The sequence below is a fragment of the Antedon bifida genome, chromosome 4 (genome assembly GCF_963402885.1).
Source record: "Antedon bifida chromosome 4, ecAntBifi1.1, whole genome shotgun sequence".
Taxonomy (NCBI): Eukaryota; Metazoa; Echinodermata; class Crinoidea; order Comatulida; family Antedonidae; genus Antedon; species Antedon bifida.
In genome coordinates, this window is record NC_136229.1 from 7,042,540 (window position 1) to 7,067,022 (window position 24,483).

At 32.1% G+C, this 24,483-nt stretch overlaps 2 protein-coding genes across 2 annotated transcripts; one reads left to right on the top strand and one right to left on the bottom strand.

Annotated features, from left to right (window-relative positions):
- Nucleotides 1-1,299: 1,299 nt before the first annotated feature.
- On the bottom strand, nucleotides 1,300-6,221 carry LOC144839141 (uncharacterized). Its single transcript, XM_078694455.1, has 7 exons — nucleotides 6,158-6,221; nucleotides 4,745-4,957; nucleotides 4,435-4,476; nucleotides 3,855-4,100; nucleotides 3,423-3,545; nucleotides 2,771-2,933; nucleotides 1,300-2,095 (listed from the first exon to the last, which is right to left on the bottom strand). The coding sequence occupies exons 1-7, from the start codon at nucleotides 6,219-6,221 to the stop codon at nucleotides 1,300-1,302; spliced, it is 1,647 nt and encodes a 548-aa protein (XP_078550581.1).
- A 9,249-nt stretch (nucleotides 6,222-15,470) lies between these two features.
- LOC144839595 (uncharacterized) lies at nucleotides 15,471-23,743 on the top strand. Its single transcript, XM_078695026.1, has 7 exons — nucleotides 15,471-15,520; nucleotides 17,052-17,931; nucleotides 19,183-19,380; nucleotides 20,618-20,794; nucleotides 21,103-21,165; nucleotides 21,709-21,935; nucleotides 22,588-23,743. Exons 2-7 carry the CDS (start codon nucleotides 17,052-17,054, stop codon nucleotides 22,708-22,710), a joined length of 1,668 nt encoding a protein of 555 aa, XP_078551152.1. The 5' UTR covers nucleotides 15,471-15,520; the 3' UTR covers nucleotides 22,711-23,743.
- Nucleotides 23,744-24,483: the final 740 nt, after the last annotated feature.

Genomic DNA, 24,483 nt, shown 5'->3' on the forward strand with positions numbered 1-24,483 from the left:
AAAGGATTTCATGGCGAAAATCAGTATATGTTGATATAAATTTTGCAGTGCATTAGTTCTGAAACAGATTAAGAGTTCAAGTAGTCCAGAAAAATGGGGAATATAAGTAAGATTGTTTTGAATGTATAGTATACAATAGAAATACTATTATTTGTTAATGATTTAGATTACAAGCATTCTGTAACATTTTTCGACTTCAAAATTTACTTTAAAACTGTATAAACTGAACCGTCCCTGACTGACTATTTTTATAAAGGCATTTGATAGACATAAAAGTTAATGACAAAAATCAAGGATATTTTCAACATTTTTTTAATGCTAACTATAATGGAACTGGTCACACATGAAAGTAATACAGGCCTATAAATAATATTATTATTAATATACTATTATATTCAAGAATTTGTAGACTAATTTTAATTTTCCTATAATATATTATAGAAAAATGTATACACATTATTTGATTAATGAATATTACATTTAAGACGAATAAAATTTATTACAATGTGTCATTTCTAAGTACAGTAGATTATTTCTCCATGTTTAAAGACCCCTTCCCTGCAATTTTCGACGTTTTTTGGAAAATAATACATATATATCACTTTAAAAACATCAAACCATGTCATTCCTTGTCTTAAATGTACGTTTTATGGTAAATTATGATAAAAAGTTAGAAACAATGCACTACCTAAGTAGGTCGCGGCGATCGACCTCTCGTGGACGGTCTTAGGCCTAGCCTAGCTAGGCTTAGTTTTGTAGGCCTAGCTGGTAAACATCGGTAACGTACGAACATCGTACGCTAGCTATATACCTAGCCTGACGTTGTATAGTTGCTGCATTAATTGTCTTTCTATTTTTGCCAGACTCCGTTGATACAAATTGGGGAAAACCCGGTATTTTCGCTGAAAAGTTAGGAGTCTTCCATTTGTTTTGGCCTCACGATCGATCGAAAAGTGGGCGAATTACAGGTGAAAAACAAAAATATCAATCCGCGCGCAATGCATTTTGGGATTTTTAGCGGGCCGCTATAATTATTAGAATCGAGTTATTTTTCACATTTTTAACCGTTTAAAGACGAACAAAGTTATCGCAATAGGACCATATAGTATTATTTTTACATTAAATATAGTTTGTGATCTTAAATTAGATCTAAAAAACGTAGGGAAGGGGGCTTTAAAAAAAATCAAATAATTATTATTTCTTAGCTTGATACGTTTAGTTTTCTTTAATCAAGTTACTTATTAAGCTTACTGTGTAGTAGCATAAATGCTTTTAAATTACAGTATGATGTTCAATTAATTATGGTCTCTTATTCAAAGATATGTACCTAACGCCATAGGATGAAGTTTCACACAACAAATCGTCACCACCATCTCCATTGACATCGGCAATTAACAGCTTGTTACTGCTGGACGTACACCAGGACGTCTTACGCCGCCACCCTATAGTTGTAAATAACCCGTTGGGTTCAGAAAAGGCAATCCACAACGGACCAGACGTATCGCTGCACATCAGATCGGCTCGTCTATCATTATTGAAGTACCCGATGCTAAGCTTATTATTGGTTGATTTGCACCACGAATCAGTATGCACATGCTTTTTTGCTGACGTAGTAAACTTGCCGGTCGCCGATGCTAATATGACCTCAATGTGCCCATTTGTCAAGTGACAGATTAAATCAGCCCTTCTATCTCCGTTGAAATCACCTGTAAACAACTTGTCAGAACTTCTACACCAATTCATGTTTTGTTGCCAACCCACTGTTGAAAATGTTCCACTTGTTTTTGCATATCTAATCTGTGTGTATGCATTACTACTATGACACAACATATCATCTCGGCCGTCTCCATTAAAGTCAGTAACAATTAGTTGATCAGTTTTACACCAATTTATGTTTTCATGTATAGTTGGACCAGTAAATATGCCTGGAGGTTGGGCAAAAGTATACCGTTTGTAACCAGTGTTGCGATCGTGGCACATCATATCAGATCGGCCATCACGGTTGAAATCACCTATGAACAGTTGTTCTCCGCTATGATGACACCAATCCATTCCGCTTTGCCACGTCTGCTGGCTATTGAACGTGCCTTTACATCTGGAAAAATAATACAATAAAGCAACATTTTTATTAATATTAAATCAGAATATTTACCCTTTTCCTGACAGTGTATACAACCCTCTACTGCTTTTCTGAAAGCCAGAAGCTTTACTTTCCCAACCGGAAGACAAGAGTTCCAACTTAGTCAACGTCATTTGCTTTTTTGTTTTATAGAATCGTTAATTTGAAATTGTTCTTTTTTTTTATTTGTTATTACACCATTGTGCTTTTTTATATGTCAACTTTATAATGTTTATCGACATTTAAGCGATTTGAATTAAAAATATAAAAAAAACCAAACAAACAAATGAGTAGCAGTAAATACCGGAAGGGAATTGTTCATATATAAATATTACAGTTACGCAAATCCGCGAGTGTAATTGTAATTAATCTACAGAAGTAACATGGTGGTAAGTGGTTTTTAGTAAAACAAACCAAAGGCGTTCTTATGGAAAAAAAAGAAATGTGCATGTAATATAATTTTAATAATTAATTCAGATAAATAATCAATTTAACTCAAATTCTGTTTTAAATGGTTGCATAAAATATTAAAAACTCATCATATGCATATTAATGCAGTACAATAGCAATTATTACTGACATTCGATTTACGAACATTTTTGCGCAAAAGAGGGATTTTGTTCTACGTATTTTTATTATAAAAGTAATTACCTTGCATAATAAATCTTCTTTGATCCAGTGAGGATGTTGTGACATATAACATCTTTGTTACCATCGCCATTGAAATCTCCAATAAACGGCTTATCAGAAGATGCTGCACAAAGACTCGATATACTGTAAGTTGTTCCCATGAATACATCAACGGTGCTTTTTGCTGTATATAAAAAAAATATAAATTCAAAAATTATTGTTTTTATAATGTTGTAATTCAATGTATGTTTGAGAGTCTGTTTCTGAACTTTAAAATATATATAGGGCCTGTGCATATTAAACAAAGGTAAATACAGTGTTTAAATAAGGACAGGTTTTACAAAACAAATGGTGGTATTTTATATCTTATAATAATTTAGGCCTACCAACAATTTAGAAATGTAATATTGTACGCAAGTATGGCGGACAATATCGCTTGTTGTGTTCTTATTTGGGATATAAATTAATTACTGTAATTGGAATGAAGTGGAAACGGTATAGCGTGTACCCTCTATGAACGAATAGGTCATTCCCGTGTCGACTATTTTATTGTTTATGGGTATGTAGAAATATACCAAAACATATTTCTATTATAAAAATGGTATAACAATAATGTACAAATAAACGAAAAAACATTGACTGATAGGCTTATAAATAAAATAAAAGTACTTACATTTTTCACACACATAGGCTCGAAGACTTTTGCAGCTTTCATCATTCCATTTGTACGGAGATTTGTTGTAAACCTCTACACATTCTTCGCTCCCTAAATTGTTTGGTTCTCCTTTATTAAAATCTGAATTATATGATAGAGTTCATTATTTAACTGAACTGAAGTGAATGTATTTAAATCTAGTCTAATAAAAAAGAAAACATTACACTATATACATGCATATATTAAAGAGCAGAGTGGGATAGGTGGTATAACTTGTTATAAACATAATCAAGGTTAACAAAAATTAAGCTCTCAGAAACTGAGCCAATTTTTTTTTTTTTTGTAAAATGCACCGATAAATGGCGCGCTATTCAATATTTCTACTCGTATTAAAGTTACAGATTACTCGAAATATTAAATAAGCTAGTATACAAGTAACAATGTTCATACTTAGATAAGTTGAGCTTTCCCCATTGTGTACCCAAACAAATTTGCCTTCTGTCTTCACGTCTGTTAAACCGATCCACGAGTTTAATTGAATAAGATTACCGATAAAGTAATTTTCAGATGAATACTTTATCACAGCAAGATCAGCCCCGTAACTCTTGCACCTAGATCTAGCTGTTTGCCAACTAACTTTGCTAGAAAAGTATTTATAACAGTTTCCTCTGTATGTTGTCCAGTAACTTGGACAACCTATGATAAAGTAAAGATAATGAAAAAGTATATGCATAAAATTGCATTTACATTTAAATGCAGGCCTACGTACATTTGAAGAGTTGTAAACATGGCCAAATGTTTCCTACTTTCTAGGATTTTTATCAGATAATCTATTTTGTTTTGACAACTATTGTAACATGACCACAGTGCTCATTTTGCCATTTTCCGTTTAACTGTAAATAGAATTTTAAATTAACCCAATATTTTATTTTCATTGTTCTTTAGCATTATTATAATAATTTGTTGTTATCTATGAATATATTTTTTTGAAAATAAGATAGGCTTTTTGCCCAAGATTAACGTTTATTACCTCCAGCTATGTTTTTTTCTTCCAGTTGGTTTTCTAAAATTTCTGAAAAGATTGTATATTATTGATAATAAAATGTTCCATATAATGCATATTTTTAAAATGTATGTTTTATTTGTTTTAACAATGCTGCATTACTTTCAGCTTATTTTGCTATCTTTTTAAAAGTAAGAATTACATGTGGAACATAACATCATAGTGATAATGGTACAGTAATTTTTATCCCATTGCTTCAGATTAAAATGTTGAAATATTTTTTTATATTTTGTGAAAATAAACTAAATTGAAAATGTTTTTGATGTAGTTTGTTTACCTGCTTTTTCTGAATTGTTTTTGGAGTATATTTCGTTGACATCGCTGTCGTCTTCAATACTTTCGTCGACCTTTCGAATATTGTCATTTGTGTTTGCAACGCTTTCGTTGACTTCTCCATCTCTTGTTTCTTCAGTACTTTCGTCGGCAGTTGGCTGATTTTCATCATTTATTTTTGCAATACTTGCTTTATCTAATTCTTTCTGCACCTCTGCTAAAACAATAAATGTAGGCCTATTTATATATTTGTATTCTTTATGTTTATTTACTATATTTATGTTGATAAAAATACTAGATTGTGTTCCAAGGAATGTCAAAAGAGACAAATATCTTCTGACGCTTAAAATTGAAAAAAAAAAAAAAAACAATATTAAACTTATATTAATGAAAAATAATGGACCAGTCGTGTGCTAAAAAATCTTCACTTGCTTATGAAATGTGTTGTGATCCATGGATCGGCTTTAGTTTAGAGAATCAAATGACTGTAGTATTAGATGTTAAGGTTAAACAGAACTGGTATTTCAGAAGATTCAAAATTTAAGAAATGTTATTTTTCCACTTTGAAATGGAAATTGTGTTTTGCTTGGGATAATAGACAATAAACCTACAATGAAAAGTGCTTAAATTTAAAATACTGTTAAAAACTATTAACAATGCAGATTGCAAAAAACGCCATAGGCTCTGTAAAATACTGTTAAAACGATTAAAATTCAAAATCAAAAATACAGCAAATAGTTGTCGAACGTTAGAATTGTATATATTATTATTGATGGTTTTTACAACAAAGAACAGTGCATAGATTGGCTTTTGGGGTCTAATATCTAGTCTAATTCCAGATCTATTGAAAGACTAGTCCGTCTAGTATTTAATTATTTATTGTTTTGACATTCATAATGCAAAGTAATATTATAGTAAAATACAAAAAAATATAATCCAAAAAAATATTGACCACAACAAATGACAAAAGTTTACAATGTGTTAAAAATAATATTTTAAGTATTGTAAGGACTAGCAAGAGAGGGATAAAATGCCATTATATTATAAGAAAATATTTTAAATATTTGTATCGATATTAAAATATTGTTGTTAGTCTGTAGGCAAAAGAAAAAAAAAATAAGTAGGCCTATATTTAGAAAGTGTCACGTTACTAACATTCAAAAACAAAAGTAGCAAAAGTCGAACAATAAACGTATGTTACGGTACCGTACTAATAGTGAAAGTACTATTAAACTTTTGAAAGTTTAATTTTGTTATTCCTTACTAATTAAGAACAGTTTCAATAAGAATAACAGATTATGACATAGTTTGCAATCTTCATTCGCTAACTATTGACACAAACTTCAAATAAATAATAATAATAATATGCATTGCTTATTCTCAGTGTAAACTCGATATACAATTAATTTGCACTTACCAGCTCGAGCATTAAAAGTGCATGTAGCACAGAAAAGCAAAACTAAGATAGTTGACCGATTCATTTTGTAGCCAATGCTAGGGTCTGACGTCTGTAAGTGTAATTTCTAAATGACGGGATGCATTCTACCATCGTTTATATATGCTTGCCATAACAGCTGGCCTTATTTTAGAAATCAGGTAGACAATTGATGTCGGTTATCTCAATATTTTAATCCGGTTAAATTAATAAGCAAAATGTAAACAAACATAACTGTAGGTCTATTTAGCAAAACGTAAATAAAACCTTTGGCTCTTAAAGGAAGGCAAAATGTTCAATAAATGGCAGTAAAACAATTTACCGACAGGTCAATGGTTTGTTGTAAACCATCACGTGATATGATTGCCTCTTTACCTGATGTAACCCCCTCCCATCCAACTAGTCTTGCTGACAAAAATATCCTTAGCTTAAATTGCTTTTATGTTTAATTGAAATGAAATGAATAAAAGATACCAAATTGCTGATCAAGCTTTTCCTTTCTTGGAGGAATTAGTGGGTTTTTTGTATGTAAATTAATTACAGAGTTTTACGGTGTTTTCAGCAATTTTGTGTTACGAAAAAATTTTCATTTCCTGACTGTTGGGAAACCTATAAGAATTACTTATTTTGATTTTTTGGTCTTTAGACAATTTTTAAGATTAATTGTTTGAATTTTAACATTGTACTGTATTACTTGTCTGGATAATTAAAATCATCATTTTATATTAATATTTATTCATACATGGTTCACAGTCTTTGGTGGAGTTCAATGAACTAGTGTTCACTGTTTACTTTCACTATTTTTCAGTCTGGGTTTCTACTCAAAATCGGGAACTATCTATTTTGAGATGCAATTTCTCAAAAAAATACGACGACATGGCAAAAGCTATTGCAGGCTACAACGTACAATAGTAAGACACCTTTACTTGATATGTCAATACGATTTATTATATACATAATCTAAATGTTTAATGTTGTTATTAACTGAGCAGAAGGAATAATAGTATTTATATTAATAATAATACAACATTTCTTGGTGTACCTACAGTAATCTTACATTTTCATCTTGGAATTATGGAACTGCTGTCAATGACCTCTGTTGATAGCATGTAAACACTCGCATATCGTCACATATTGTTTGTATTTTTTTATGATTTATCGATTTTTATTTAGGCTAAGTAAGGGTAGGCGGTATTATTAATCTCTCTTCTTATTTATGCACGCTTTTATGAAAGCTTATCTTACAATGTAAATGATCAAACAGCAAGTCACCGGTGGAAATCAAACATATGACCTATGTTTTTGGGGTTGTTTTTATTTGCACTTTACGTTTATTCATTTTGCAAATAGGATGTGTATATGTGATTGCACAAACATAATGTTAGATCTGTTTCAATAGTTTGATACTGTACTTTATTTTCTGTGTTTTCAATTTGACTCAATTATTTACAGACATTTCGGTTATCTCTTTCTTAAAATCCGGTGCATTTAATAAACACATTTTAAACAAACAAACCAACAAACATGATAGCCTATTTATCAAAACGTGAACAAAACATTCTACTCGACTCATCAATGAAGTCAAGATGAATATTTGAGTGTTTAATTTATTTGTATAAAACTAGTATTGCAGTACCTTGTTTAAACTATAGGATTTATACACGATATTCACTTTTAGATGGTTAAAGGTTGTTTATGGTGTTTAATTATGCAGTACCTTATTCAAAATATGATTCACCAAATCCTATTTAGTATCACTGTGCTCAAGTACCACCAAAACGTGTATGGTAACACGCCGAGAGTGTTAAAGAGACGCTATCCAATCGAGTTTGAACAATACCATGAAAGCTCCAGTGGTCTAATGGTTACGACATTTAATTAATTAATTTGAAACGATAAGAGATTCGAACACGGACCTTCTGCTTAATATGCAGCTGTCCTAACCATTAGGCCACCCGGGCTTTCATGATATTGTTCAAACTCGATTGGATAGCGTCTCTTTAACACTCTCGGCGTGTTACCATACACGTTTTGGTGGTACTTGAGCACAGTGATACTAAATAGGGTTTGGTTTGGCACTGTGCGCATCTATACCCATTTTGGTTGCACTCGCGCACAGTGATAATAAATAGGATTTAGATTAGCACTGTGTACTACCATACCCATTTCGGTTGTACTTGCGCACAGTGATAAAAAATATGATTTAGTTTAGCACTATGCGCTACCATACCAATTTTGATTTTACTTGAGCACAGTGATAATAAATAGGATCTAGTTTAGCACTGTGCGCTACTATATCAATTTTCGTTGCACTCGCGCACAGTGATAATAAATATGATTTAGTTTAGCACTGTGCGCTACCATACCCAATTTGGTTGTTCCCGAGCACAGTGAAAATAAAAAGGATTTAGTTTAGCACTGTGCACTACTATACCCATTTTGGTTGCACTCGCGCACAGCGATAATAAATATGACTTAGTTTAGCACTATGCGCTTCCATACTTATTTTGGTTGTACTTGACCACAGTGATAATAAATAGGATTTAGTTTAGCACTGTGCGCTACTATACCAATTTTGGTTGCACTCGCGCACTGTGATAATAAATAGGATTTAGCTTGGCACTGTGCTACCATACCCATTTTGGTTGCACTCGCTCACAGTGATAATAAATAGGATTTAGTTTAGCACTGTGCGCTACTATACCAATTTTGGTTGCACTCGCGCACTGTGATAATAAATAGGATTTAGCTTGGCACTGTGCTACCATACCCATTTTGGTTGCACTCGCTCACAGTGATAATAAATAGGATTTAGTTTAGCACTGTGCGCTACTATACCAATTTTGGTTGCACTCGCGCGCGCATAGTAATAATAAATAGGATTTAATTTAGCACTGTGCGCTACCATATTCATTTTGGTTGTACTTGAGCACAGTGATAATTAATAGGATTTAGTTTAGCACTGTGCGCTACCATACCCATTTTGGTTGTTCTTGAGCGCAGTGATAATAAATAGGATTTGCTTTAGCACTGTGCGCTACTATGCCTATTTCGGTTACACTCGCGCACAGTGATAATAAATAGGATTTAGTTTATCACTGTGTTCGCTGCTATACCCATTTTGGTTGCACTCGCGCACAGTGATAATAAATAGGATTTAGCTTAGCACTGTGCGCTACTGTACTCATTTTGGTTGTGCTTGAGCACAGTGATAATAAATAGGATTTAGCTTAGCACTGTGCACTAATATACCCATTTTGGTTGTACTTGCGCACAGTGATAATCTATATATAAATTTACGTAAAAGAACAATTCGGTAAATCGCGCCTTACTTCTAGAATTTTTACTCGATGGTATATAAAGTTAGTTCATACTTTCGGTACTGATTTCAATCACCGGATGTAACCCTGTTTACTAATTAAATTGAGTTAGATAATTAGTTATTGACAAATAAACGAATTTAGGGTCAACGATTTGCCCCAAATAGGGGTGTTTTCCGATCGTGGTATACACTGTCTAATGGATGTCCATCTTGAAAAATACCCGCGCACAATAATACGAGGATGCTTCGCATTTTTCTATCTTCTCCTACGATAATTGTTTTTAATAGCTGAAAACCGATTGAACAGCTCAATTACAGCCTCATAATATTAAAGACAGGCCGATTTTTTAAAAAAAATACTATTTTGATAGATGTAATATACGTTTATACAAATGTATTGATTTGCGATGAATGGAACATTCCAATCTGTATTTGAAGCTTCAAATTCCTCGGTAAATAGAGGGCGCATTATTTCGACAAATGCTTAGATTAGAAAGAGTGTCGGATAATTTTAGATCGACCGATAAATGAAAATTCATCGAACTGGGAGTGTAGTTTATAAGACCTAAAGAAGATAATTTTTTTGCGGCTATAGCTCATTTTTTAGGTCACCATCCAACCAGCGAATTAGGCCCACTGATGTTTACATGGTTACATAAACAAGAATAAAAAATAAACTTTATTAGGCCTACTCATACAAAATATAAATATTCAGCAAACTGTTAAAATCCCTAGCTTAACAAGAGGTAGACTACAGTTTAATTTGTTACTAAACAAGAGCTAGCGTTTACGATCGCTGAATGCCTTACTGTATTTATTTAGTGTGGTTTTTATACTGTATAAATACAATCAAATTTATTACTGCAGAAAGGGGGGGGGGGGGAGGGAGTCACTTCCGTTTTTGTTTAGTGTCTTAAAAATGTCCTCGTGGGTTCTATTGTATTCGAAAACCATCCGTGGGAACCACTAGATGGTACTCGAGCGAAGCGAGCGTACCATCTATTAAATATAATTTAGTTAACACTGTGGGTGTGCGCTTCGATACTTATTTTGATTGTACTTGAGCACAATGATAATAAATAGGATTTCGTTTAGCACTGTGCGCTACTATACCAATTTTGGTTGCACTCGCTCGCAGTGATAAAAAATAGGATTTAGTTTAGCACTGTGCTCTATCATACAAATTTCGGTTGTACTTGCGCACAGTGATAATACATAGGATTTAGTTTAGCACTGTGCGCTACAATACCATTTTCGGCTTTACTTCTAGTTTAGCACGGTTCGCTACCATACCCAAGTTGGTGGTACTTGAGCACAGTGATAATAAATCGGATTTAGTTAAGCACTGTGCGCTACTATACTCATTTTGGTGGCACGCGCGCACAGTGATAATAAATATGACTTAGTTTAGCACTGTGCGTTTCCATACTTATTTTGGTTGTACTTGACCACAGTGATAATAAATAGGATTTAGTTTTGCACTGTGCGCTACTTTACCAATTTTGGTTACACTCGCGCACTGTGATAATAAATAGGATTTAGCTTGGCACTGTGCTACCATACCCATTTTGGTTGCACTCGCTTACAGTGATAATAAATAGGATTTAGTTTAGCACTGTGCGCTACCATACCCATTTTGGTTGCACTCGCTCACAGTGATAATAAATAGGATTTAGTTTAGCACTATGCGCTACCATACCCATTTTGGTTGTACTTGAGCACAGTGATAATAAATAGGATTTAGTTTAGCACTGTGCGCTACTATACTCATTTTAGTTGTACTTGCGCACAGTGATAATAAATAGAATTTAGTTTAACAAGGTGAGCTATCATACCCATTTTGGTTGTACTTGAGCACAGTGATAATAAATAGGATTTAGTTTAGCACTGTGCGCTACCATACCTATTTGATTGTACTTGAGCACAGTGATAATAAATAGCATTTAGTTAAGCACTGTGCGCTACTAATTTTGGTTACACTCGCTCACAGTGATAATATGTAAACAGATGATAACAAAAATGCATTGTTTGAAAAAATGTATAGATTATTGTATTAAAATGAACATTTATAACAATGAACAGTTTTCGGTAATTTCCCTACAAAACCCGTCATGTTAAGTAAAAGGAAGTAAACTATTGTATTTCTTGTTATTATAAAAGAATGTCTGTATGTTAAAAATAAATATTTGCCCATAAATGGTACTCATAAAGCAAATACAAATCATCATATGTAGTGTATTTTCTTTCACAATAAGATTAAAAGATAACTTTTAAAAATGTCCTCTGTTTATTGTTAACCTATTTTCCACACGCCAGTAAATGAAACTACACTATTATACATAGAATAGAATGTCAGTACAGCAAAGTTGATTAGTAAGATACTATTCTACACTACATACTAAATGTTCATGGATTAAATCCACTTGCTCAAACTGTCATGGTCAATTGAAATACACGTAGCAGAATTACAGTGACTTAGGGGTGCAACTGCATTAAAATGTGTATTTGTATTTCGATGTTTATTAAAAAAGATACTACACAGTAAGACATTTGCGCATTCGTCGCGGATAATCAGAAAGCTAGCTCTTAACGTATTCCGAAGAAAACCCATATATAACCCTTAATCGTATTCCTATAGGCTATCATCATCTAACAGTGGAATTTGCTTGTGAAATCCGGAATAAATCTAATTTAATTGAATTGTTATGCATCGGCGAAAAATGTAAGTTAAAGCTAAAAACTATTTGTTATAAATTGTAGTTTTAGATCCCTAAAAAATTCCCCAAAAGAACTGATTTGGATTGAATGTTTATTCACATAATGGTTTATTTCTGAATATATCATGAGGGAATTTATGCTTAGAGATTGGACTGTTCCATTCATCTTTGTCAACACATTTGTTAGTTATAGACAAACGAATTTAGGTTCAACGATTTGCCCCAATTAAGGGTGTTTTCCGATCGTGGTATACACCGTCTAATAAATGTCCATCTTGAAAAATACCCGCATACAAAAATACGGAGGCTGCTTCGCATTTTTCTTTCTCCTCCTACGATAATTGTTTTTTAAAGCTGAAAACCGGTTGAACAGCTCGAGTACAGCATCATAATGTTAAAGACAGGCCGATTTTCTTTCTAAAAAATATTTTGATAGATTTAATATACGTTTATACAAAGGTATTGATTTGCGATGAATGGAACATTCAAATCTGTGTTTGAAGATTCAAATTCCTCGGTAAATAGAGGGCGCATTATTTTGACAAATGCTTAGATTAGAAATAGTTTCGGGTGTTGTATACAGAACAGTAAAATTAATCAACACTAAGAGTTGCTTTCGGATAATTTTAGATCCACGACCGATAAATTAAGATTCATCGAACTGCAGTTAGGCTTATAAGAACTAAACCAGGTCTTTTTTGCGGCTATAGCTCACGTTTTCGGTCACCATCCAACCAGCGAATTAGGCCTACTGTGTACATGGTTACATAAACAAGAATACAAAATAAACTTTATTAGGCCTACTCATACAACATTCAACAACAAATAAAAAGTTATGAAATCGTATGATAATGATTATCGTAAAGTAGCCTATAGTAAATGAATACAACAACAGTCGTGTATGTAAACAGATGATAACAAAAATACATTGTTTGGAAGAATTGTATAGATTATTGTATGAAAATGAACAATAACAATGAATAAAACATTACATGGGGTGTAAAAATGTTTCGGTAATTTCCCTAAAAAAACCGTCATGTTAGGTAAAAGGAAGTAAACTACTGTATTTGTTGTTATTATTAAGAATGTCTGTATGTTGAAAATAAATATTTGCCTATAAACTATAAACGGTACTTATAAAGAAAATAAAGATCGAAATATTATTTTCTTTTACAATTAAAAGATAACATTTAAAAATGTCCTCTGTTTACTGTTAACTTAGTTTCCACACGCCAATAAATGAAACTACACTATTATACATAGAATAGAATATCAGTACAGCAACGTTCATTAGTAAGACTAGAGGGTGAGCTCGCTTCCCCTCTAGGAAGTGTAGACGATGGTTCTCGGAATGATAATGACTCGGGTAAAAAGGTTTTAGAAGGACATTCTCCTTGTACGTTTTCTGTCGGTTACCATTATTGAAAATGCTTGACATTGGTAAAACTAAACCTACTCTGTTTCACAGTATCTTAGATGATTAATAACATTTTAAAGTATAGTGTTTATTGTTTGGTAGGGCCCTTATAGAGCGGAGGTGGGGAGGCGGAGTTCATTTGGGAGGTGCTTATTCAAGGGATATGTATAATTGTTTTAGTTTTAATAATATGGTAACATTTATAATCTAATGAAATCCTCTAAGAGATATGAAAAGTGGTAAAAAAGAATAACAAATGCTTGGTAAAGTGTAGATAACAGTGCGATAAATTCTACTACAAATAGTATAATTGTGTTATTATAAATATAATACAATATTGTGTGTATTATAAATGTGGATGGGCGTTTATTAGATAGTTGGGTTGAATAATAATTCAAAGTGATGTTTTATTGAAGAGGCTTTTATTCAAATAAATACCATCCTAATAATTAATACATTATTCAATTTAAACATCTTTTGAAACTTCCACGACAGATAGCCTACAGTTATTCCTGCCAGCTTACTCAATAAAACTCGGCTATCGGGATTTCACTCGATTTTAAACAAAATGTTTTATTATCAGATCTCTCTCTATGTAATTGTATAATACTATTCCCCACAATATACTCCAATGCTTTATGGCGTATATTTAATTTGATCTTTATTAATTTTCAGTATAATTTTTATTTTTTTAACTACTGTATCTTCTCACGCGCGGTCCGATCCGAAAGTAAACAAAAAACTAAAATGGCTATAGCCACTAACGGCGAACTTAGTTAAAACCATGAAGTTGCAAGGTGAACACCTGTGAACGGTGAACTCATCGTGAACCCGGAAATTACTTGGGCCGCGTACAATTGAAATTGAATTGAAAATCTACCGATAAAATCAGAAATTTGGTGTTAAAACCAATTATAATATCTTCCTAAGATGTATGTAACCCTAATCGTATTCCTATAGGCTATCATCATCTAACAGTGGAATATGTTTGTGAAATCCGGAATAAATTTAATCTAATTGTTATGCATCGGCGAAAAACTCCATGGAAACACTACATTTAGGCTAAAGCAGTTAAATAATTTGTTATGAATTGTAGTTTTAGATCCCTAAAAAATCCCCAAAAGAACTGATTTGGATTGAATGTTTATTCACATAATGGTTTATTTCTGAATATATCATGAGGGAATTTATGCTTAGATATTGGACTGTTCCATTCATCTTTGTAAATACATTTTAATAAACGTATTATTCCCCAAAAGAACTGATTTGGGTTGATTGTTTATTCACATAATGGTTTATTTCGGAATATATCATGAGAGCATTTATGGACTGTTCCATTCATCTTTGTCATTTGAATAAACGTATTATTGTTATTAATCAAATTGTTATATTAAACTTGTGTTTTGCTTAGGCCTACCATTACGATTCTTCTCGAGCTGTGTACCAATTGTGTAATCGTAATATTATCTTCAAAATTGAAAATCTGTAAAACAATACACCTTTTGTATGTGTATATTTTACTCTCGAACTAATTCATTTGAGGTTAAAAAACCATTTCTGTTTAGTGCACCGTTATAAATTTCCGAATCTGAAAATCAAGGTAAGTTTGTTATCTTTTTATTAGACAAAATTTTCGACCAATCATTAAATTAAAAGTGACATTGTTGTTGTAAATAAAGAGGCTGGGATAATTTTAATAGTGACTTCCCTTGTTACAAGTGAAATTTTAAGTTTGTATGTAATTTGACAATTCGAAAACAGTTCAATCATTAAAAAAAATTAAAATTCTCGGACTAATTCATTTGAGGTTAATAAAAAAAAATATTTCTGTTTAGTGCACCGTTGTTACCCTATCAAAAATTGTTTTATTTTCGAATCTGAAAATCAAGGTAAGTAATCTTTTTACTAGACTAATGTTTTAATCAGGTTTAATTACCGTAAAAATGTCGACCAATCAATTGCTTAAATCTGACCATTATGTCTTTTTGTTTATTTTTTGTTGTTAATTATTCCAAGTAGGTAGTCTGTTTGTCTACTATGTAATGTAGCGGAGTTTTGTTTCAGAATAAAACGTTTTTTTTTCTAATTTCTTGTGGTATTATATTGATTGTAATTACATTACTCTTACTAGACCGACCCTAAATTGTACACCCAAAACTATTCAACCCATCACTGAATAAAAATTATGCCAATTTGGGGGGTGGTTCCAAAACGTTGACTGGACACCATTATATATGACTGATGATAATAAAAAAATAATAATTAATAATAATTAATAATAATAATAATATGACTTGTATAGCGCCTTTCCAAATTGATCAAAGCGCTTCACATTTTAATACATCTGAGTAAGTTTATTAGTAAGTTTTAAAGCATTTCTTAATAGATATATCGATGTTGATTCTCTCTTGGTAGAGGATTTCAGAAACTTGCTCCAAATTTGGAGAAGGACATGTCCCCTGAGACACGCCTTTCAGGGTGGTCCTCTAACCTGGTTAGCAATTATAGAGCTTAATGAAATCTTTAATATAACCTGGTGCTCGGTTGTTAATTCAATTATGCAATAATAAAAATACAAATTTGTTTGTTGTTTGTGCTGTTTTTTGTGACGTTTTTAATTAATCGATTTGCTTGAATTTTAATATAGGCATAAGTATATATTTACACCGACAATTTCTGAATGATAACTTGAAAATTGTAGGCACTATCGTGCTAACAAACAAACATATAAAGCAAGTACTATATTGCCAAACTTTGGGAGATAGGATTTTTGTTCCTCCATACCATACATTTTCTACTTTTTTTTTCATTATTTTCTGTTTTCCCCTCATTAGGCCTAATATCATAATTCTAACCTTTAGCATCATACCATTAGTGAACGTTATTTTTGTTAAATCACATTCATTTAAAATTCATTTAGCATTTTTGTTTTCTGAATTACTAAACATTATTACAAAGTATTTACTTCTTAACATTCTTTTTTTAGTTAAATCATTAACAAAACCAATTGTATATTAATTAGGATTACAAACTTATTTACTCATTTAGGCCTAACTTTGCTTTTATATTTAACTACATACATTAAATGCATTGTATGATGTACATGTAAATATACATACTTCATCATAAACGTATATAATGCTTTTATAATATATAGAAACTTCAGTATATACATTTATTTTGTGAATAGCGAATAAGTCTCTTATCTATCTTTCTAAACCACCAAACTATTAATTCTAAAAATATTATGCAAACTAAATAATAATAATTATATAACGAACAAACTCAAAACACAGGTAAAAATAGCAAAGATGATGTACCTTTTTCATCAAAATAACTTTAATTAATAATTAGTTATGTTGCCATGATATTGATATTACTGTATATTCATAATTATTTTGTAAATTTTGTTTTTTTAAGATGAAGGTTTCTCTTGGAATGCTCTTCTTATGTGTTGTTGTTATTCAGCTACTGTGTGTGGATGCAGTTTTCCGAAGACGTAGACGTCGGCGAAGAAGGTCATGTCCTGTCGTTAACTGCGTCTGGAGCAATTGGCAAGCATGGAGTGCTTGTTCTGTAACTTGTGGAAATGCCGGTACACAAACTAGAACACGAGGTGTGGAGACCTCAGCATCAGGTGGAGGTTCAGCATGTAGTGGGAGTGCTACCGATAGCCGAAGTTGCTCAGGTCAAGCTATTATTAATTGCTCATGGAATACTTGGCAAGGATGGTCGCCATGCTCCGTATCTTGTGGTAGTGGTGGTACACAGACAAGAACACGGTGTGTAGAGACGGCAGAGTATTGTGGAGGAACCACGTGCAGTGAGCCTTCTGAACAACAGAGAAGTTGCTCTGGTTACAGTCCAGTCAATTGTGTTTGGGGTGATTGGCAAGAATGGACAGCTTGTTCTGTAACTTGTGGTAGTGGTGGTACACAGACAAGAACACGATGTGTGGAGACGTCAGAGTATTGTGGAGGCACAACGTGTAGTGAACCTTCTGAACAACAGAGAAGTTGCTCTGGTGAAAGTATTAATTGCGTTTGGGGTGATTGGCAAGAATGGTCATCCTGTTCTGTAACTTGTGGAAATGGTACACAGACAAGAATCCGTATTGTAATGACGCCAGAGTCCTGTGGAGGTATGACATGTAATGGCTTATCAGAACAACAAAAAACTTGTGAAAATCAAAATAATTGCGTTTGTTCACAAGGATGTATGCGTGGAACCGCATCATCTGGTTCTTGTGTGGATTGTCCTTTCCCGTATACAGGTAGCTGCTGTGAACAATTAATTGACGGTAAGTTATATAAACCCTTTACAGTCATGCAGTATTGTATTGTGTTTTTGTTAAATAACATATTTTATTTCTATTTTATAACCACAATATTTTCACTTATGTAAACGTAGCCTACGCATTATATAATATGACAAAATAATTAACAAAGTATAATATAAATTTAGTAATCGTAGATCACTGGCAACATAGTTTTAACGGCATGCCTGTACTTTTAGTTTAGAGCACTCATAATATATTGATAAAACACTGAGCATATACAAACAATCTTTAACAAGCAGAATTTGATTCGTCACATTTGCGAATTATATGTGATCAGTGTTGATAATTTTACTGACATTTAACTTTATAAATAACATGAGCCCAAAATGTTTATGTACAGTATTCCATCCTATGGTCTGATATACAGTATACGCTTAGTGATGCTGAATTCTGCCATTATATGTATTGTCATATAGAGTAATATAAAGTATGTACTGTATATCTATGTTACAGAGTGCAGAATATGTAAAATTAAATTTCTTAACGCTATGCTTACCTGCTATGCGCAGAAAAATGCATGACGTGAAAAAAAATTGAAACGCTCAAAATGTTATGAAAGATGTTTTAATTAGAAATTTATTTTGAGAACTTTCAAATGTTGAATAGAAGAATAGAAGCGCAAAGTTTCTGCGTACGCATACGAGTTTTTATTTTTAAGTTTATGTGTATGTGAATTGAATTGATATCTGAAAGGCAGTTATGGAGATATGATTGATAATATCATCGTGAATAAAAAAAGAATTGGCGGTTTGATAATTTTAACAAGTATGGCATGAAAATTGGTTAAACACTATTTTGAGAATTTTAAAATGTTGACGCACGCAAAGTTTCTGCGTACGCGTACGGGTTTTTGTTTTTGTGCTTAAATTTATGTGTAGTGAATTGAATTGATATCTGAAAGGTAGTAATGAAAATATGATTAATAATATGGTGAATTCACAAAACCGCTAAATGATCACCTAATCATTTAAAAATGTATGGGCCAGGGTGCAAAGCAATATTATGAGTTTAAAAAAAAGAAATATTATAACAAGTATGATATAATCTTACATTAGTTTTTTATTCCTACTTTTTAATAAAATGTTGACCATTATGTTTATGACAATAAAACAATACGTAAATTCGACTCATAGCTCTTTAACAATTAGCGAAAGATGAAGATTAACAATACAAAATTGAGCTGCTTCACATCTATCTATAAATTAATTTTAGATAACCCTTGTACTGCACATATTGATGTTAATCAACCATGGCGAAGTATTAACTACGTTGCTGATGCCGGAAACCTCATATGTTACACTGGACTGATAGACTACTGGTATCGTTTTACGGGAGCAGGCGGTGGGGAGATGCCAACAGAGTGTGTTAAGACGGGTAGATGTAGCGTTCTCAAGCCGATATGGTTGTTTGGTAGGTTAACGGATGTTTTGCTTACTCACATTTCGCCGACCGAACATTTGGTCTACTGGATAACATTTAGACGACATGACATTTTAATGACAAGACAGCCAACAGGACACTTCGCCGACAGACAATTGGAAAACAGGCTATTGACCGACATGCACTCGACCGACTTGACATTCTGCCGACTGACAATTGGATGACAAGACAATATATATAAAAACACACTTATAAAAATTTAAAAAAAGCCTAAAAGTTAATCTAATCTATAATCTATATATTGGAAGCACTGTTAACTAATTCATGGACAATATACTTACACTTTAAAAAGGTACAAAAAAGATATCTAATTCAGGATTTATTAACAACAAATTCTAACAAATATACTATTCATACAGACATTACGCATAAACATTTTACATGCTACATTGTCACAAGTCTACGAATTGGGACACAATAGATACAAGATTACAAGTGAACATAGAATTTAGACATTTATACAAAAAACGGTTTATACTTCAAATTGGGTTAGAATCATGAACTCGTATCGGAAATCCGCAACTTTTAAGATTTGAGGCCATTTAAAGTTTGTCCTTTGACCTCAGATAATGTCCGATTCCTCAGAACTCGTAAAGCGTACATCATAGAAACACGAAAATAATGACAAATGATGCAGAAGTTCTACTTTATATTCATGTTAATTTAACTCAATACTGTAAGAGTTTTAAGTTTTTTTTAAAAGTAATAGATCTAGACCTACACAGTATATGACATTTTACCGTGTTAACATTTTAATGTGAAAGAAACAAGAGGGAAATCATTCTATATACTGCTTGTATCTTAATTAAAAATTATGCTGGAAAAATTATAAACCAGCCCTCCAGTTAATGATATGTTGCTTTTTAGTGGGTGAAAATGTTAAATCTAGCGTCATATCAAGTTTATCTCTTGTGCGTGTGCGTACAATCATGAATTAAGGAATATTCCTTCTTCTATTCCTTAAGCCATGGTACAATTGAGTGACTAGTGCTGTTCCGTCGTACCACGCCGAGAGTGTTAAAGAGTCGCCCTAAGAAACCCGAATTGGGTTTTAACAATACAATGAAAGCCCCAGTGGTCTAATGGTTAGGACTACATATCAAGCAGAAGGTTCCAGGCTCGAATCTCGTTTGGGCCAAACAAATAATTCCATCATAATGTAAAGACCCCAAGTAAAACTTACTTTTTTTGTTTGATGATTTTGCAGGTAATCATCCAAGCCCACAAGAAGGAATTGTGACAAGAAAAGTGTGCACGAGTGAAAGTACCAATGGAGACGATAACTGCTGTACTGACACACGCACCATTAATATCAAAAAATGTAATGGGTACTATGTCTACAAGTTGTTCCAGCCTCCTAATTGTAATGAGGGATTTTGTGCAGGTACAAGTTATCAATATATCGACATTTTTTGTATCATTTATTGACGCATTTCCTTAATCAGTTTTATATAATATATTATACAATTAGTATGACACAAGTTCAACCAAATATACTTGAAAGCTAGACTATTATCCGTAATCAATTATTAATTTTTCCGTCATTTAAAAGTTCGACAAATTTTGATCCTTATAATGTTAAATAATAATATTAAGTCATTACATTTTAGGCTATTTTGAAAAACGATATTTGTAGAGGTATACAATAATATTATTAAACTGTTGACTGATGTAAAGGTAAACGTTTTACAGGTAAAGAGGTTCCTTGTTCCCAAGGAAAACATTCATCAAATGGTTACACGCCTAACTGCATGCGTAAGTTTATCTTTATTTTGTATAAATCAAATCAATTCACATTTATTTCGACCAAAATCAGCAAGTATCAACATAGTATTATGTACATTTACCAAAAAAAAACAACAAAGTTTCATTTGGCTGAAGAACGACATAGAGTCCGTTATACCGTTGCCCCTGCTCACAGGCATATACAAAATTTGCATAAATATTAACACCCATAAATGCAATTTAACAATTAATTACATAAAAGCAAGATCAAAAATAAATACAAAGTATTCTCGTTAATAAGTAATATGTTTTACTTTGCAAATGAACTATTAAACGTTGCTTTAGAAAAGGATACATTTATCATATGATCTACTCAGCTGAGGTTTTGATTAATTTATGTATTATTATCATCATAATGAAGTGAAAACGACCTTGGGGTAAGAAAAGAGGTCGTTTTCCACTCCATATTTGAAGTGAACTTTTAAACAATTTAAGAACAAAACATTGCAGAAGTAAGGGAAAATTACATTTGTTTTTATTTGTATTTAAATGTACCAATAAAATGTTTTTCAGACAATCCTCCTGTAAACCCAATTTCACCAACGTTGGAGACAAGCTTAGGTGACACTGAGTATATCTGTAGATTCAATGTGCAACACTACAGCAATATGTCGTATACTGTGAAATGGTATGCGGAAGGAGATAATAGAAACAGCTTTGCATTTTCAGCGGTTCATGGTAATTCGGTAACATTGGGCACTCAACAGCTGAGAAGCGTATTTGGTTCTGGTATTACACTGGTAAGAAACAACAAACTAAATAAAAACCACAACACAAAAATAAAAAAAAATTGCAAAAAGTTGTTAAATTTACAGACATAATTGAAATAATAATCAGTCATACATATTACTTCAATAAAAACAAAAATGCATATTTAATTAAAAATTATTATATTAAAATTCATTTTAAAACAGAAAAGATCTGCTTGACGTTTTTTTTTAGTTTTTCAACGCATATCCGGGAAATACGAGAAGTTATTTAGGTTTTCAAAAGCAATCCGGTAAAGTAAAAGAGGTGTTAAGTTCATAAACATCATTGACATAATAATCAATCATACATATAACTTAAATACATACAAAAATGCATATTTATTAAATCAATATTAACAAGGCCATACACATGGCTGCAGTCGCGTGCTCAAATTTGAGTTAGTGTTTACAGATCGACCAACCGACCGGCCATCCGACCATCTGACCAACCGACCGACATAGTGAGCTGCGACTAAAATATATTCAAATTAAATTTAAAGTAGAGATCTGCTCGACGTTTTTTGATTTTTTTTTTCATCAGGAACAACTCCCTGCCTAAGGACAACTACCCCGCAGCCCAGCCTTTAATAATAAAACTAGGATTCGTTTAGAGGTTCTTTTATAATGATTTGTTTTGTTTCAGATAACATGTACTTTAGCAGCCGAGTACATAAACACGGATGGCACTGCCATGAGTGAACCGTCTGTAGTGAGTAAAAGTAACGCCGTCGCAATGAATCTTCCTAGCAATGGTAGTAAGAAGTAATAACCAACACGTTTCAATATAGTTTGTATTGAATTGTCGTATTTAAAAACGACATTTTCATAATTACTTATTATTATAGTGGAAGTAAGGAAACTTTTCTTGGCTATCCTTGTGATCAAGTTCTGTTCCTTTGCGCAAATGTTTTCTATTTAAGTGTTATTTTAATATGTATTTACAGTATTTTAATTGACCTTGATTGCTTAAAGATGTATTTTCCTCTGAAAAAATAATTTTTCAATTTGTTGTTGTTGAATGTGCCATTTTAATGTCACATGATAATTATCCACTTTGAACAAAAATTGAATCGAAAAAAAAAATGTATTTTTACCTGAAAAAAAATTATTTTATATAAAAAATTGGTCGAATTGGCTGGCAGTGAATGGGTTTTTGGTGGAATGTAACCATTTATTTTGTCATTTTATATGAGAAAACATTATTTTGTTGTTTGTTATTTTTACGGAAGGGATTAACTTTATTAAAACTACAAAAACCTATTCAAAGTCTGATTTAATTATTCTTCATTTTTCATGTTTTTGGGGGAAAATACATCTTTAATAAAGATTTTAAAAAATACAACTCTTACTTTGCGTATTACTCATTCCTTCGCGATGGCCAAAGCTAATACCCAGATTATTACATAATTTACGTTTATAATAGGTTTGCTTGTGATCTCTATGCCCCTGGAAGAATAGCATTGATTTGTTGGTGTTTTATATACATGTGTAGTGTCTTCTTTGTAAACTGAGCTTTCCATAATATTATAAAAATGTATTACACAGAATGAAGATTTCGATCTGAAGCAAAATGTCTTTAAAGTTAATACATTATTTTGAATATTACGCAGACAGGCACATTTTAAAATGAATTCCTTACACATTTTAATGAATAAAACAATGTAAAATAAAAGTATGTAATAGACACATGTTTCAATGAAAAAAAAGCACTGACTTGATTGAATAATACTAGTTAAATTACTTTGTAACCTTACACACAGTTTATACACAGAATAAAGGATTTAATTGCATTATACTAACTTGTCTGTTTGTTTTGAAATATATATCTTTTAATTACACTTGAACTGATCTCATTTTGAACATGACAACTTTGCAGGCCAAATGTTTACAATGTTTATTATTCCGCTCTGACGAAAAAGAAACATATTGAAAATCAGCCCGAGAAGAAAAACAACATTTTACGTAAATAAAATAAAATAATGTAGATAAGTAGGCCCTACCTATTCTATGAAAAAAAAACCCATTAGGCTTAAATATAACTCTCTCATAAAAACCTTAAAGTACATTATAAATATCCTTATATACGAATTTGAAAAAATATAATTAAATCTCATTCTATGAAGGCATGGTTTCAATCTTCAATAGAGTGCCTCTAATCGGTCACCAAAGACATTTACATTTAACGGCGTGGTGTTTACACATTAGTGACTATGAATTTTTACGAATTTGCACATTTTTGAAGATGTGTCACGTTTGCACAAATGTGGTTGTTTGCACATTTCATGGTTCAACAGGGTGTCCTAAACTGCCAGTATGTTCATATCTTTTGAAAATGAATTAAAATCACTATGTATACAATAGGTAAAGGTAAGATTAAAATTCGATATTATAAATTATAATAAACTGAAACAAAAGATGGCTAGGAATAAGAAATAACATATTCATTTGAATGAAAGAGATGATTGAAGAAGGTATCTATAGCTAGCTCACGTAGGCATCCTGACGTGGCTAATCCTATAAACACTAAAACCAGAAACAC

What these genes read in the sequence shown, in the direction of transcription:
- LOC144839595 (XM_078695026.1), top strand. Translation starts at nt 17,052, where the DNA reads ATGAAGGTTTCTCTTGGAATGCTCTTCTTATGTGTTGTTGTTATTCAG. An exon ending in CAAGCCGATATGGTTGTTTG is followed by an intron (nt 19,381 to 20,617) that starts GTAGGTTAACGG and finishes ATGATTTTGCAG; the next exon opens with GTAATCATCCAAGCCCACAA. An exon ending in TTGGTTCTGGTATTACACTG is followed by an intron (nt 21,936 to 22,587) that starts GTAAGAAACAAC and finishes GTTTTGTTTCAG; the next exon opens with ATAACATGTACTTTAGCAGC.
- LOC144839141 (XM_078694455.1), bottom strand. Translation starts at nt 6,221, where the DNA reads ATGAATCGGTCAACTATCTTAGTTTTGCTTTTCTGTGCTACATGCACT. An exon ending in CACTTTTAATGCTCGAGCTG is followed by an intron (nt 4,958 to 6,157) that starts GTAAGTGCAAAT and finishes TTATTGTTTTAG; the next exon opens with CAGAGGTGCAGAAAGAATTA. An exon ending in AAACAATTCAGAAAAAGCAG is followed by an intron (nt 4,477 to 4,744) that starts GTAAACAAACTA and finishes CAATCTTTTCAG; the next exon opens with AAATTTTAGAAAACCAACTG.